Below are 17,839 nucleotides of genomic sequence, written 5' to 3' on the forward strand. Positions count from 1 at the left end.
ATGCCCCTTACATCGGAAAATGTTACCTTTTTTCATTGAAGATGTGCAAAAGAACACCTAGTAGGAATTCTAAGAAAATGCACTTAGCCAGCTGAGAACAGGCCCTTTTTGCAGTCAGGCACACTGCTGAATTGTGGGTTCTGATTATTTAGCCTTTGTCAATTAAAAATAGTAATCTCTTTGGGGCAGGGACCTTTTTTCTTAGTTGATCAAAGAGATTAAGTTTCAGACTAGGAACAATGTTCACCCAATTATAGTTTCATTGGCATTTTCTATTGCGTTTTGATCTTTGTCTAGAGCAGGGGTAGGCAACCTTGGCTCTTTTATGACTCATGGACTTCTGGGAGTTGAAGTCCATGAGTCATAAAAGAGCCGAGGTTGCCTACCCGTGCTCTAGAGTCTATTCTAATTTGTGATTTTGAAACCTTATCTTTGATTTCAGCAGGAAGACTCTAAAGTAGGAGGACTTTGACTGCCTTTTCACACTGGCTATCTGACAACACAGACATTCCTAAAAGATATACAGCTTCTCAGTCACACTGCAGGTTTAGAATCACCTTCTCCAGATCTTGTTTATCATGTCAAGATAGATTTTTCTCCAACTCGCTTTCTCTGGGAGATAAAATTCCTTTTAAAATGTCTTATTCTATGGAAGCTGGAAAACAAATGGAGTACTGTATACCATCTCCACAAACAATCCCTGATATACAGCTGGAATCTTCAGGAATCTGTAAAAACATCTAAATAAATTAAGAAGCTAAAGAACATCCATCAATTGATTTAAGGGGGAAAATATGTCTTCTGAATGAAGCTTGTTTCCCCCCCTCGTAATATTTAAATAATTGCAGTATTCATTAAAAGCATAATACAAAGAAGATACAGATAAAAGTTTCTTGAAAAGAAAATCTCTTAAGCAAATCTATTTTGAATATATTAGGAAAATCCCACGTGAAGATCAGAAATAGGTTGCTAAATAAAAAAAAATATGCCCATATTATGCAGAATCAAATTGACTAACATTCTCAAAAGTATTTGCTGGTAACTTATAATTAATTTTTGTTGTTTTAATTTTAGAACTGTTGTGTCAAAGTATCATTCCAAAACTCTATTTTTTGCAGCCTAGTTGCTAAGCACATTTGAAAGCTTTTAGTTAGTACTAAACATTACTTTCAGAAATATTTTACTTTTGCTTTCTTAAGTTCTATTTTATTGAGTTCTATTTATAAATGTTGTCATTTTGAATTTGTAGAATTATGCTTTTTTTTCTTCATGAGTTTAGACCATATATTTGATGGCTGTTATCTAGTTTTACTGACAAGGTTTTTATCATCTGCAGCACCAGAAATTCTGCGAGGGTGTGCTTATGGATCAGAAGTGGACATGTGGTCCATAGGAATAATCACCTATATCCTGTAAGTTTAGAAGACATAAGTATGGAACAGGTGGTTATTTCATTATTTTCTAATAATCAGCATTCATTAACTGTGTCAATAAGAACTAAATCAATAATTTTCTTTGCTCTGTTTTTAATGATTTGAAGGATGAAGGTCCAGGAATTATTCAAAAGCAAAAATTAGGTTTTAAAATATGGTTTGGTTTTAATTTGCTAAATTACAAGTCTTGGGGCATTGTTTTCCTTTATCTTTATGGTAGCTTGTAGTTTCATTTGAGACTACACTCTCTACACTGAGATTCATGAATGACTTTGGATTTAAATTTAGGCTACAATCTAGGTATGCTATCTCTGCTTCTCAAGAACTCTTCATAAAGCAAGATATTTCCCCTCATCACCACTCTCCCAAAATGGATATAAGAGACATGAAAATTCAAAGTAAATTGATGTTTACCTAGAGTGTAAAAAAAAAATCCAAGATGGAGAATGTGGACTGAGTGCAGAGCCATTGTTAGATGATGTGGATATGAAATTGTACTTAATATCCCATCACCATGCTTTGAAAACATAAAGGACACACATACCAATCTTTCTCTTTCTAAAAACTTCCTTCTTCTACACCTTGCTTCTTCCTTTCAAAATGGCCATTGGTAAATCAATTTTAGAATGAACTGAGAAGAAGAAGGCTACCATCATTGCTCAGTTGAGCTTTAGATGTAGAATAAGAACTCTTCTGGTGTTGAGCATAAGTCTAAGTCAGGGGTCTTCAAACTTGGCCCTTTTATGACTTGTGGACTGGCTTAGGAATTCTGGGAGTTGAAGTCCACAAGTCATAAAAGGGCCAAGTTTGAAGACCCCTGGTCTAAGTAGAGGAGTGTTTTATAGTAATTAAGCATTTTTTCATGACCCTTCCCATGCAGGAGAGTCTTCTGAAGCATTGAGACTTGCAGCTGATTACCAAGCAAGAAAAAGGTCTTTGCAAGAAGTTCTAAGATGAAATATTTTTCCTTTTTTTCTGGAAGGTTTTCCTGGCCTAATATTTTGTCAATGTTTTGTAACTTTATTTGTATTTTATATTGTTATTTTACATTCACAAATACAGACCTCCTTTTTCTCTGTCATATGTATGAATGAATGTATGTGTGTACGTACGTACCTATGCATATGGCAAAGAAAGAATAAGTAATATCAAATTCTGAAAACATCAGGAATAAAAATTGCCATTTAAATTAATGTACAGGAAACCAGCAAATACATACTATTAACTATTAATGTATTTACCTATTTATTAAATGATAGGCTGGTGCTTGCAGATTTTCAACTGACAACATAACTATAGAATTTTTAATCTAAATTCTCTTGAAATATAATTTACTATTCCAATATATTTTTGTAAATATTGATATAAAAGCAAGTGTCTTCCACATGTGTGCATGTAATTGCTTTCCTAGATGAAGACCTTGCATTAATTATTATTATTTTATAAACATAGACAAAGACCAAATTAAATTCTTGTTAAATTGCATTCTTTATTTTCAGGTCATTTTTCAAACCCATCAACATAATTTTGAAGCTTGCTTCTGTCTATTAAGGCGTTACCTCTCCCACTCAAATTTGTGTCATGTATATTTAATAAGCATTCCTTCCACTTTTTGTCCAAGTGATTAATAAAAATATTGAAGAATACAAAGCCCTGAATATACCCTACTCAATACTTCCTTTTGCTGAAAAATCATTACCAAGCCCTCTCTGAGTTCAGTTTTTAAACTAGTTATGCACCTACTTAATAATAATACCATTCAACTCACATCATGGAAAACTTTGTCAAACATTTTGCTGAAATCAAGATGTATTCTGTCTGTAGCATTTCCAAATTTTGCTATGAAAATATCCCAATAAAAATGAAATAAAGTAACCAGTGCAAGTGTTATTCTTGACAAATCCATGCTGACTTCTAATTAATATTTCATTGTTTTCAAGCTTTTTTGCAAACTAATTTGTGATCTTCTCTAGAACATTCAAAAGTAACTAGACTAGCTAGTTTATAGTTTCCTTCCTTCCTTCCTCCCAAAGGAACAGCATTTGCCTTATTTCAGTCATCAATATTTCAAATGTTTTTCATGAGCAACTTATTTAGCCAAGATAATTGAAACTTTTTCGGATTAAAGAAATCTGATGTTTATATGATAAATGATTATTTATCATGTTTATATAATAAGTTTACTCTGAATCAGCAGCTCATTTTCTTTTTTTAGGAACTTGCACCAGTCTCAGTTCAGCTGTCCTGAAACTATCTAAACTATCTGTGTATTATTGCTCAATTATCTTTCCTTGTTCCTATCTTCTGTATGTTGCCTTTCATTTAACAACAATGGCTGTTTTTACTGCTCTCCATATTTTTCCACAATAAGAAAAATAGTTGCAGATATGCTCCTAATATCTTCTTTTTTAGGAAACTACCCATCTTAAGATAATTTTCTCATTAGTTTTTTTCTGCTCCAGAGTCATTATGCTAATGTTAATAACTTCTGCTTTCTTGAAATCTATGTTCAACTTCAGTTTTTCTTAAAATCATGAATTTTACCTTTGTGTAAAGCCCAGTATGAGATTTAGAAATACATATGTACTATATTATAGAAATCATTAACTTCTACAATCACTGACTGTTCATATTGAAGAAATTTATTAACATTTCTGTATCACAATATATTATTTTTAATTTCCAAGGTAATGCACAGTACTTCAATATTTGCATATTTATTTTCTGGGCATAAATACAGTTTGTAGCAAAGAAGCTAAGGTTGACCTATATCATTCTATCTCACCAAATGTATACATTTCTTTCTCATTTGCATGCAGACTTTGTGGCTTTGAACCATTCTATGATGAAAGAGGAGATCAGTATATGTTCAAGAGGATTTTGAACTGTGAATATGATTTTGTTTCTCCCTGGTGGGATGATGTATCTCTGAATGCCAAGGATTTGGTAAGTTCAGTAAATTTTTACAGGTTTTGAGTGGTGAAGTCACCTGCTTTCAATTCCTTTTAATATTGGTGTAATTGAACATACTCCACATCCAGACTGTCAAACTGCCGGTCTGCGGCCTGGTTGCATCATGCAGAGGCTGCACCCACCCTAGCTCCGGCAATGCAAAAAAAAAGTTGTGATATGTCGCAACACGTCACATGACGCAGCGAGTTTGACACCTGTGCTCTACATAGTAAGGGAAGGAGGCATAAACCACTGCATAACTAAGAAAAGCTTGTAACCATTCTAGTAAATAACAGAGGGAAAAAATTCTTCTCTGCCTCTTGGCTTCTCAGAAGGGCTTTTATTCACATACAGAATTTACAGAATGTTACAGGGAAAAGATTTTGTAACGCTTGCTTTCAACACTCCTGTATTTTCCCACTATTTTTTCTGCCATTAATTAACGAGGAAAAGGTGGACAAATGGCCAAAGAGCTGTCTAGTTATATAATTTTGCTTCTATTGCTTGCCCCTGTAGGATTTTAAAAGAAGCCTTGAAAGAGGACAAAGGAACAAGCATCTCTGTCCTGATTTCTTCATTATGCTTGAATTTCAGAACATGCACCGATAGCTTGGGTATCATGAATATCTGTATTGCAAAATGCCATCCATTATTATGATTATAAATTAGCAGCCATAATTCATAAAGAAATATAAAGGGTAGATATATAATATCTACAGTGAAAAACAGGAATTAATATATGGTTTTAGTTTTTCACCACTGACAACTTTGAGGTTTTAAAATAAAATAATGTTTTGATTTATGAAATCATCCCAATTACCTCTGGTAGGGAAGGAAATTGAAAGTTTAAATTCTGCTTCAGCTTTGCCAGTTTATTGCAGCTAGAACTAATAGCTCGGTCATTTGTCAGAAAGATATTGATGCATAAGATCTGCTGAATACATCATTCCTTAGATTAGGGCCTATGGAAACAATAAAATAAATATTCAAGGAATTGAATGATTTTTGTTAACTTTATGTTTTTCATATTATGCAGGTTAGGAAGCTAATTGTGCTTGACCCCAAAAAACGCCTTACTACTTTCCAAGCTTTACAGCATCCTTGGGTCACAGGAAAGGCAGCCAATTTTATTCATATGGATACAGCTCAAAAGAAACTCCAAGAATTCAATGCTCGACGTAAACTGAAGGTATATATTGAGGGGGGTGTTAAATAGTTTTTTTTTAAATGGCAAGCACTAAACATTTTTAGTTTTGTAAGCATGTCATAATTTTGACTGCAATATATGTATGCATATTCCGGAAACTGAAACTGCTCGATTACATTGAGATGAACCTGACATTCAACATACCTGGATAAAAGATTCTGGCTGCAGAAGGCTTCTAAGCTATTAGGACATCCCTTTCACAGAAAATATGTTCTACAAGTTTAGGAAATATTACAGAATGAAGGAAGGAAGGTGTTATAAAGAGAGGGGAATCTTTGATATATGTACATCTATTTTCATCAGAAGACCGTTTTGCTCTGTTCAGGAAATACTCCCACTGACCAAATGTAATGCTGTATCTAGTTAATTGTTTAAACTAAAAGTAAATGTGAACCCTGTAGAAAGAAAATCACAGCTGCTGCCAGTATGTTCACATGAAATTTATTCATGTTTAAATGCCAAATGTGCCATAGCTAATAGCTTGCATATATTCACTGATTTTGTGTGCTGACAATCCTGATTTCTAATTCTTTAAGTACAATGTTTAAATTCATGCCATATAATAGCAATAGCACTTAGACATATATACCGCTTCATAGTGCTTTACAGCCCTCTCTAAGAGGTTTACAGAGAAAGCATATTGCCCCAACAATCTGATTCCTCATTTTACCAACCTGGGAAAGATGAACGGCAGAGTCAACTTTGAGCCAGTGAGAATCAAACTGTTGGCAGTTGGCAGAATTAGCCTGTAATACTGCATTCTAACCACTGCACCACCATAACTGCTTATAGCTATCATAAATCACAAAATATATTTGTCAACTCTACAAATGGCATGGCTGCAGCCATTTTCCCTATTCATTTTCGGTTGCCACATAGAATGGAGGGAGGACGGTTTGCTAATCTAAACTTTTATCCCATGGGAGCCAAGATCATTGGCTGCTCCCAAGACTGCAGGCTGGGCATTGCATAAAAAGCCCGACAAGAAGATGTATGAGGGAACGTAGTTGCTTGCATAGCCTTAAGGGTGGGATTTTTTAACTTTGTAGTGGGGAAATGTTATATGTGTCTCCAGACTTGGTTTCACTTTTGACGTGCCGATACTTTGTAACTAATAATCTTGTTCTTTGAGGAATTTCCAAGCCTCGGAGTTCTGCTTTATTCGTCTCTGTGTACTCCAGCCAGCCACTCACACGGCCCAATTCCGAATAGGCCGCAGCCTGATAGTGGGCCGCAGTGGGGATTGGGGACCCCTGGTTTACAATATGCTTATACTGTAAACCACTCAGAGAATGCTGTAAAGTGCTATGGGGTGGTATGTAAATCTAAATGCTATTGCTATTGCTATATCAGAAGCACATACAAGGATGAAGAATTCTGCCTTATCCCATCAGGATTATTTTATTATGATGTCATTGCAAAACTAGGCATGCACTGCATTGGTTGAGTTTTTGGCATAACCTTTTGGTTTGCTAATTTTTTTCACTTTTCTGGCTCTATATTTTAGTCTTGTTTATATCAGTTTGCTTAGTGGAAACAACATGCAAGAAAATGCATACATTCTCTTAGTGCATTTTAAATAACTTTACTCAAATATGCATGTGCATATCTGCATATACTATTCCGTTATATATACATTTTGTGCTTTGTATTTTCTTAAGATTTTTAAACAGCAACATTACAGAATTATTCTATATATGAGTACAGCAAATCTGAATAAAATTAATTTGTTAAACCACATCAGTTAATAAAGTTTGACCATAACTTATTTAGAATGTAAACCTAGACTTTATCACATACTATGTGCGAGAAAATCTATGATTTAGCTTCATTAAGCTAAATCATATTTGTTTGATATATGTGAATGAACTACCTTACATTCAGTGCAACCAAGCTATATCATACATGTCAAAAAATAAGATTTCTCTTTTTTCTTAAAAAAAACCAGGCTGCAGTGAAAGCTGTTGTTGCATCAACTCGACTTGGAAGTGCAAGCTGCCACAGCACCCATGAGAGCAATAAGCTCAGTGAAAACCAGCTTGTAAGCTCAGAAGATGATACAGAAGAAAAAGAGACAGCAATAAGCCACATAACTCAGGAAACGGACATTCAGGAACAAGGATCTGAAGGAGGAGACCCATAAACCTTGCAGCGTCTTCTTTTAGCAAAGACCTCCCATTTCATGCACCAGCCAAATTATCATTCAACAAGAATGAATTATGGATGACTTTGCTTTCAGGTGTAAAGTTCCAACTGTAGCCGGTGACCTGAACTTTAATGCATGTGATTGCTTCTAAAAAGCAGTAAAGTCTTTTATTGGCATGCCGTGGATAAAGTGATGTTTACAGTAATGCCAATAGGTGAAGTGGAGAATAGGAAGTACGAGCACATCTTATGAGCAACATGTATAAGTAATGTAGAATGTTTATAAGATAACATATAAAATGCAGGATGGTTATTGCTTACACAAGAAAGGCATTCTCTAGCATCATGACATTTTTCCAATATGTTTCCTTTCAAATTTGTAATTATCCAGTAGTCTCATAGGCACAAGGATCCACCAAGTGTTTTTTTAAAAGCTTATGAGTTTTATTTATCAATGATATCTTAAAATTATTTATGATTGAAAACTTGGGAGATTTATATGCAAAAACATTCTGTTCATTCCTTTGAAAAATTGAGAGATGATTGGGTTGACTAAAAGATCTTGATGCTGATGTTAAGGATGCCTTACCTCTGTTGATAACCATTTCTATATAGTCTTAATTTATAGCTCTCATTTGGCATTTCAGAATTAAATAGTCCCTTGGCAGAACCAAATATCTGTAAGGATTGCAGAAAATCCAAGGTGAAGAAAAAATGCTGCAGAAAACGTAGAATCAGTCATCACTATGAAATTGTGCCCTTGTTTATAGAAAATTGGGAATACTGATCTGAAACTATAGAATTATACTGCAGGAAGGATATATGGTATCCAGGAGAGTACCCAACATAACTGTAGAAATACTTACACGGTAGGTGATACAGGAACTTTCTGCAGTCGGAGAATGGGTGGTCCCATGCGTCTTGTCAGTATACAATCTTTACCAAATATAGTTTATGTGAGTTGAACTATCAGCAGAATGGCTTTTTAACGACAAACTTTTGTTTATAATTCTAACATCTGAATTCCTTTATGTATACAAAAAATTTACAAAGAGGCGATAGTTACCCTAACAGCCCAGCTCTAGATAGTTCTACTCAGAAATAAGCCCTAAAGTTTGATAGTATATGTTTTGTGATAACGGAATATAGTTTTAAAATTTCAACCTCTCAGAAATTAATTAAGTGTATAATTAGTCTCATTTGCTTTTTAGTACACACACAATAACAGAATATGTTCAATAATTTTTTCTTTCCTTAATTATGCTTTCAGCAGCATTGTCCATCAGTGGCACTACAATTATTATTAAACCAAGAGGATGTTCAGAAGCAAAGGGAATTCGTTATTTTAATGTTTTATTATATTAAAATGAAGGGTAAATGAACATTTTTTGTGTGAGGCTAAGTATGATAGAATCATGGTTTAGTACAAAATAGCGTATGTTTGTTTCTGCAGTAAATATTATATATGCTTTTCTAAAATATATGTTATTCTGAATGCATGAATGAACATGAGAAATATTTGTTTTACACAAGGAATAATTGGAGCAAGCACAAGAAATCATTGCAAAATTTTATTCTTGTAGCTTTATACCTACCTGTATTGGCAACTACATTTCTTGCCTGGAGTAAATAATTTAGACAGCAAACTAATAACAACTATAATAAATCTCCAGCAATATATAAAGCACTTTTTATATATGAAATACATACACATACACACAAAAACACACACGCTTTGGATGAAACTGCATTCTCTAAGCTTAAATAATCCCATCTTTCACATAGGCCTGTGGAAATTATGTAGATATTCAAACCATCAGATCATAGTTTATAGGTATGGTTAAATGCATGCCCCATTGAAATGAATCAAGAATTTTGTAGTTTTCAACCTGGCTTGCATTGATGGTTTAGATAGCATGAATCTAAGGTTATTCCTTTTATTGATTTTGCTATATGAATGTATCTTATGTGTTTTAGTCCTAGCAATTGTGGAAACACAGGGTATAAATGGTGATTTATTTGTTTTTATAAGATTATGCTGCACATTTTCCACTGAGGTTCTTCTATAAAATTAGTATTTTATGAAATCTGTAATACACGTAGACCTCATTTAGCAATTATTCATAGCTACAACAGTGAGGAAAAGGTAAGTTTATGACCAGTTCTTGAATTTACAATCTTCATATAGCTGGAAAGCAGAGGAAAGCTGAAGTAAGATTATAAACTCAATCTCAGTTTCATTTAGCACCTACTTCGCTTAACTACTGAGTTGCCAGTTCCAATTGTGGTCACTAAATAATTACATTACATTACATCTAAGTTAGATGCTACTGAAACAAGTTCAACTCCAGTACACTTTTTAGTAAAAACTCAGTAGTCTCCTTGAGTCCATCATCAACTTTTTGTTACCTTATTTTCTTCATCCTGATCAAATACCATATTTTTCTAACCCTTTTCCCTCTTGTATCACATGGTCAAAACATAGTATGTGAATTTTTGTTTGCTGTTCATGTCTTAAGGGAACAGTCAGCCTTTATTTGGAACAGGAATGATCGATGTTTTAGTAACATTCCCAAAATTTTAAACTCAAAGGACTATACCTCAGTTTTTCTATGTATTCAATCTTCAGAGTTATACAATGCCACTGAAAACACCAGTATTTTAACTATTCTGTTTAATTTTTCATTTCTTCCTATAATTTCTTTCTTCCTAGGAATAATCCTCCTTTTTACTTTTCCAGCACATTGTCCATTTTTATCTAGAGTAGTGTTTCTTAAACTATTTTCCCCCTCAAAGTACCCCTTCCCATTTTAAAAAAATTATGGAGGATCCAAAAGAGTTTTTGTTTGTATGGGTTATCATTATTTACTCTATTAAAAATTAAAGTTGAACTTTTGTTACCACAATCACTTTTCAAGATTGTTTGATGGGATTTTAATATTGGATTATTTTTCAACATAGCCTGATAAATATTTTGCAAACCTGAGAGGGTCTTGAGGTACCCTAGGAGTCCTAGGATCACCCTTTAAGAAACACTAATCTAGAGTAATATTCAAGAAAACAAAACCATCAAGCCTTCACTTCTTCATTGTCATACTGGTAGATGTTATTTTGGTTGTCTTAATATTTGATATTAATTTGTATTTTTAATTTTTAATTTTCCATTTTAGCATGCACAATAATTATATTTCTTTATCTTTGGCTGATAAAGTGGTGTCGTAAGAATTTCTCAAAGCATTAGTATTTTAATTTCCAGTGCTTATTCCAATCTTAAAATCCTGGAATATGCAATTCTTAAAACACATTGGTTGTATAAATTAAATGCAAGAGAGAATATATATCCTTTTGTCACTCATTTTCCTGTTCCAAATCACTCTGTTTAACCAAATGTAATTCTTAAAAGAAGCTTCTTGATCATACGTACAATTTCTCAGAAAAATAATCAGGTATTCTGGCACACCATTAGCCTTAACACCTTCTACATTCTGCATGATTTACATAGTGAAAAGCTTTCCTCAATGAAGCAAGGATAAATTTCTTCTGTTTTTTACTCTTCATTATCCAGTTTATATAAGCTGTTTGTTCTCCTGTCCCGTCTTTCCACAAACTTGCTTTAGTCATCTGGCATTTCTGTCTCCCTGTACAGCTTTATTCTTTAGCTGATACAGGTATATAAGTCTCCAAGCCAATATAGGTAATCCCCGAGTTACGAACATTCCTTTAGCGAATGTTTGAAGTTATGCAATAAGTGCCCCCTAATGTTTACAAACAAGTCCCAAAATTACGAATGTTGCAGCACCACAGCAGTAATTTACCCTTACAAATGACTGCAGAAGCACTGCAACAATCACCTTGACTATTCCCTCCCCCCACACACACCAGGTCTTCATAGGCACTAGGCTTGTGAAGATCTAGAGAGTCTTCGTTTCTTGGCCTGTTTCACTGCTTCAGTCCTTCAGTGCGTTTGCAGAGAATGGACGGCTAAACTACCGCAAGATCATGCAAGATCAGTAGCGTGAGATCTCATGCTACTTATCTTGTGTGATCTCATAGTACTTTAGGTCTTTGTTCTCTGCAAATGGAGGGTTGGATGAGATCTACGGCAAAAGACTTTGCAAATGGAGGGAAATATCGAAGCCTTCCCTCCATTTGCAAAACCTTTTGTCATCTTTGCAAAAACCCTTTGCCGATTAAAAGTGGAGCCCCAGATTGACATGTGTGTCGCTCCCGGCCTCCATTTTCATCAGCAAAGGCCTTGAGGAAAAGCCTTTACCAACGAAAATGGAGCCCCAGATTGATGCGGGGGTTGCTCCTAGCCTCTGTTTCTATTGGCAAAGGCCTTTCCTCAAGGACATTTTGCATGGCGACTGGAAGCCTGAAGTCACACAATATCACACCCCCTCAGGAGCTTCCAATCTCGGCACCGAAAGTGTTTGCAAGTTGGATGATTTGAGGCAGTGTTTTCACTGACCCAAAGCCTCCTGTCAGCTTGCAAACATTTTGAACCGAGAGTGAAAGGTTCTGGGTGCTGTGATCTTGTGTGGCAAAGACTGGAGAGGAGACAGCTCCTTAGATCTTTGCAAGGTAAGTGACCCGGCGTGGCAGGATGGGGGGAAGAAATTGTGGGGAACATGAGGTATCTCAGTGGGTTGGGGGAGGGCTTGGGTGGTCTAAAGAAAGTGGCCTGTTCCATCACTAGGCCCCTCATGGACTTCCCCACCCTGTGAAACCTCATGTGCACTTAACAAACCACACATTCGATTAGCGAATCTGTGGGTGAAAGCAGGGAGTGACCACGTTCAAGATACATCATTCACTGGTATGAATCCTAGAGTTACAAATGGAATGGGCAGGCTACATTCGTAACTCGAGGACTGCCTGTAGTCTTGCTCCACATTTACTGAACCAGACTCTTAGCACATTATCTGTTTCATGACCTGCATACTTCAATTTCAAGTAGAATTCTTGAATATATTCCCACTAGAAGTGATTCTGTCATTCTATATTCCTGCCCTAAAGAGTTTCAGTAGTTTTTCCATCTTTCTTTTAACCACACATGCCTCCATTTTCTATCTTCTGTGACCGCCTTAGTTGAAAATTTTCTTAGAATTTCTTTGATCTTATAAAAAGGACCTCATATTTTTCTTTTATCTCGATTTCTGGGCATTTCTGAGTAGTATTCTCATTTTTTTAATTGTCTCATTCTTTTTCATTTAACTTTGTTATCCTATGTTTAATTATTGTATATCCTCCTTGCTGACCAAGATCTTAATTCTGTATCTTTTTTGACTATTCATTGCTTGTTCTGCTTGAATCTTCTTTGAAATGCTGACTGCTTTTCCTGCTTTGGATTTCTTACTATCTCTTATTTCTGCCCATTGCGCCTCAGGTTCTCTTCTTCATGAGTTAACTATTTGTTAGTTTGTTGCATTTTTACATTCTGGCTGCTCAGATGGTTTCTGAGACTTATCTTGCTAGCATACCTACTTGTGAGACAATGCCAATTACGTTAAGGTACAAACCGCAGATCAAGCGACTGAATGCTTTCCTTCACTTTCATTAAATGGTTTATTAAAATATACAATTATAATGTATTAAACCTAATATATACAACTAATCTACTTATTTGCCTAATAATATAAGTGATATATAGCTCTAAGTGAAAAGGAACAATATTTAATAAACTAATAAGTTTCCTTTCCCCCATGTTATTTAACTGTCCACTTTTTCCAATAATACTATTGCCAGAGTTTTTTTTTTATTTAACCCTCACATTTAAGAACTAGGATTCTGCTCCTTTTACTTAGGGCTTCATGTCCCTTACGCTTAGCCCTGTATTATCCTCCAACCCCAACCCCTATACTTTGGTAGGTGCTGCTAAAATTTGAAGTAGCTTTGTAATTGTTCTGTTTTACTGAATTGCTTCTTTGGCTCTATCTGTTCATAAGACGCAGAAAACAATTACTTGTTGCTGGCTGGCTATAGCTGGTCTGCATCTTTGAAAGGCTTCTGAGGCTATAAGGCGCTGCTACTCCTTTCTCAACTGTACTAGGTCTCTTTGCTCACTCCAATTGTTTTAGTCTCACCACCTCAACACACAACTGGCTCCTTTAACTCTCTAACACTCTTGCCTTTTTCTCTTCCACTGACAGCCATACCCTGTGCCTTCAGTGATCCTCTTTTATCTCCATGCAATACAGGAGTGGTCCTTACTCCCTTAAAGTCCCAGGGGCACAATCCATAAAAAAGGAAAACTCAGGTCAACAGCTTTAGGTTTTTCCTGCCACACTCCTTCTCCCTTTAACTGAGGATCTCTTTACCTATTCAGCCTGTTATCTTTGTTAGCTGTTTGACAGAGGCTTGGGGTTCTCATTCCGTAGCACAGGGGTCTTCAATCTTGGCCCTTTTATGACTTGTGGACTTCAACTTCCAGAATTCCTCAGTGAGGCACGAAAGTTCCTCCTCCTCCTCCTCCTCCTTCTCCTCCTCCTCCTTCTCCTCCTCCTAGTCCAGGGGTCAGCAACCTGAAACAGTGAAAGAGCCACTCGGAACCGGTTCCCTCACAAAAGGGAGCCGCAAAAAACTGTGTGCGCATGCGCGTACATGCGCGCATGTGCAGAACAGGGTTTGACTGAAGAGTGGAGCCAAGGCGAGATATGCACCTACCCTGCATATTTGAATTGATTGGTTGAACTTTTTTAGTCCCACTTTTTTTTTTTGGACTGCACATGGCAGAGGACTGGGAGCCGCAGGGGACGGCTGAAAGAGCCGCATGTGGCTCCGGAGCCCCGGGTTGCAGACCTGTGTCCTAGTCCTTCATTGTGTTGAGGCCTCTTTTTCGATGGTGCTATATGTCTGTTGTTCTGGTGCCAGTTTCTCAATCAAGTCTATGACAGGGTGATCTCCATTATATAGTTCTGTACTAGGGCTGCTCCCCATTCTATTTGCATCAATGAACTCTGTAAAGCAGGGGTGTCAAACTGCCGGTCCGCAGGCTGGATGCGTCACACCAAAATCGTGCCCACCCCATTGCTGGCAATGGGGAAAAAGTCACAATAAGTCACGACACATCACGTCGCGAGTTTGACACCCAGGCTGTAAAGGGTCAATCAAAATTTACTCTGTGTAGAGCAGGCTTGCTGCACAATGCACTTTTCAAATTCTTAAAATCTTGTCCACATTTAGGAATCCAATAGATTTTATTGGGTTTTGTCTTCCATATAAGGTCTATAAAGGCTTGAGCCCAGTTGTGAAATGGGGAATAAATAACTGTAATAACTTATCAAACCTAAAAATGACTTGACTTCCTTTTTGGTTTGCGGTGAATCTATTTCTCTAAAGTTGCTAACTTTTATATATTTTATTTTCTCATTTCCTACTGTGTATCCTAAATATTAACTATATAAACCCCAAATGATATTTAGTCACATCTTCTTTAAGCATGTTATAACTTTATAAAACTATTTTAAGTGTTCCTCCCAGATTTTGCTAGATATGACTATGTCATTAAATACACTCCACATTACCTCGTATTGTAAATATTTTATTCATTACATTTTGGAAAATTGTGGGTAGCCCATGCAACCCAAAAGGTATTTTTGTAGGAGACAGCAAGTACCATTTTTATAGATTCCTTTTGTAATGGAATCTGTCAATAACCCTTCATCAGGTCAAGTTTTGAGAAATATCTAGCATTGCCCAATTGGTCTGTTAATTCATCTATACATGGTAGAGGGTAACTATCAAATTTATCATTGTATATTTCTTGTTTTAGACATTTTCTGCCTAAATTTGCTAAATATGCCCCAAATTCTCTAACTTCATGGAGGTATGATCAAAACCTCATTTGGTAACCTCATATCTAAACAATAGAGCTTCTTTAATTCTATTGAGATCAGTAACCTCTTAAAGTCTTTCCAATGGGATATTAAACTACCTAGTCCTAATTTGGCCACTTATAACTTGCTGCAACACATTCAAACGTTATAAATAAGGATTCATTATCCTCTTCTTGGTTATTTAGGAATCTTTAAATACTTAGGTTCCTCATAAGGAAAGAGAGGAGAATGACTGGAGGAATTTGTGTTCCTTCCAGAAGGACAATTAACTCCTAAATTCCTCTCTTCTGGTCTCTCTACCCAGCTTTTTCTTGACCGATCTCATTGGTCAGTCTGCTTTCAAATTCTCTTCAAACTCTCCCTCCAGTTCTAAATAGGTGAATTTTTTCCTCCTCGTCCTTTCTGAGTAATTATCTTCTTTCTTCCGCCTAAGTATTTCCCCCATAATTTGCATCCTTGCATATCTGGGGGAAGACTGTTCACTCTGAGCTTCTACAAGTGGGGTGGATCTGTTTTGTCCCTTATTCCTTTTCCTCTTCCATATTTAACTGTATCTATAGCGAATACATCTATCATATCCGGGAGTGCTATGGTGTCTCTAGGTTTAAATTCCCTCTAGGTCTTTTGTTTCTTTTAGTACTCTGCTCTGGTGGTGGGCTGTTGTTTTTTTCACCCAATATTGGACCATCCCATGGCAACTACCAATTATGAAAGGCTTCATATTTCTTTAACACTTTTTAATTTAATTTTCTAAGATTGCACACATAAATTATGATCTGTTCATATCCTAACTATCCTCATTTATTTATTTATTATTTAAATTTATATACCGCCCTATTCCCGTAGGACTCAGGGCAGTTTACAGGGAAAATTAAAATACATAGTATACAAAATTAAAATCAATTAAAACTATTGATTAAATTACAGTCCCTGAAGTTAAACTAAAACCCAATTAAATTAAATTAAATTAAAACCCCTCAGTCTGGGCCAAACAGCTCGAAGAACCAGGTTTTGAAGTCCCGGCAAAATGAGCGAAGGTCGGGGGCAGTCCTAAATTCTGTGGGAAGTTGGTTCCATAGGGCCGGTGCACCCACAGAGAACGCCCTTCCCCTGGGAATAACCCGCCGGCATTCCTTAACTGGCGGTACCCTGAGAAGGCCCTCCCTGTGGGAGTGCACAGGACGATGGGAAGTTGATGCCGGCAGCAGGTGTTCCCTTAGATAATCCGGACCCAAGCCATTTAGGGCTTTATGGGTTATTACCAGCACCTTGAATCTCACCCGGAGGGCAACCGGAAGCCAATGCAGCTCACGGAGGTGTTACACAGGAGTATCAGGAAACTCCCATAACAACTTGCGCGGCTGCATTCTGCACCAGCCATTAAAAGTATCTTGGCTGACTTAATTTACACTTTTTAATTTTTTATTTCTTATATGCCAGTTTCATTCATTTCATTCTGATACTGTCCATCTGGTGACATCAGTTTATAAAGATTCTGTTCATGTTGCTTGAAGGAGCTATTGATATTTACTGGTTACCCATTAATGCCAATAAATATATATTGCTTTCCTTGCTTATCTTTCTCACATTCCATGTTCTGATTACATATGTCTTGTAAAGCAAGAAATTCATTTTTTCATAATGATAATATCAATGACATTCTTTGCAGCTTTGGTCCAGCCATATCAATGTTCTAGATCTAGTTATGGAAGTTCTGTTCAGTAACTAGAGAAGGCTTTTCCACACTGGGATTAAGATAGGGCCTCACACCTGCTTCCAAACATATTAATATGGTTCAGCAAAGTCATAGGGCTTTCTTGGCTAAAGTGCAGAACTGGTTTGCCATCAAATTTTTGGTCATCACATTGATGGAGCTGACAGGATTGTCTTAATTATTGTTCTAGTGAGGAGACAGAGTCAAAAATAATTTATTTTCTGTCTCTTGTGAGGAAACCACTAGTAATACATTGTGAGGATGCTGCAAAAGAATGAGTGTCATGGTTCTGATGTTAGTAGCATTGACAATAAGAGGATATGTAGACATAATCAACAGAAAACTTTGTTAGTGGCTCATCTGAGCTTTGTTGCAGCTCAGTCCAGGATGCAAAAAGCCTAGGAAAAGATATTCATAACTTCCAGAGACTCCACCGTAATGAATGTAATGTTAAGAGGGCTGAAGCTTCCTATCACTGTTTCCAAAATATGGTGCTGTACCCCGCCCCATTCCTGCATTAAAACTCCTTATATAAATCAGTGAGATTCTT

At 36.1% G+C, this 17,839-nt stretch overlaps 1 protein-coding gene across 2 annotated transcripts in view; it reads left to right on the top strand.

Moving 5' to 3' along the window:
* Positions 1-7,804, top strand: part of CAMK4 (calcium/calmodulin dependent protein kinase IV) — an 81,764-nt gene extending 73,960 nt beyond the window's left edge. For both annotated transcript variants that reach the window (XM_081316236.1, XM_081316237.1), the window contains 4 exons: positions 1,337-1,412; positions 4,253-4,379; positions 5,422-5,574; positions 7,541-7,804. In XM_081316236.1, coding sequence (XP_081172362.1) covers positions 1,337-1,412; positions 4,253-4,379; positions 5,422-5,574; positions 7,541-7,735 — 551 coding nt within the window. In that variant the 3' untranslated portion in view covers positions 7,736-7,804. The remainder of the gene's footprint in view (positions 1-1,336; positions 1,413-4,252; positions 4,380-5,421; positions 5,575-7,540) is intronic.
* The last annotated feature ends 10,035 nt before the right edge of the window (positions 7,805-17,839 follow it).

Source organism: Vipera berus (genome assembly GCF_964194415.1).
Source record: "Vipera berus genome assembly, chromosome: 2".
In the NCBI taxonomy this organism is placed as follows: domain Eukaryota; kingdom Metazoa; phylum Chordata; class Lepidosauria; order Squamata; family Viperidae; genus Vipera; species Vipera berus.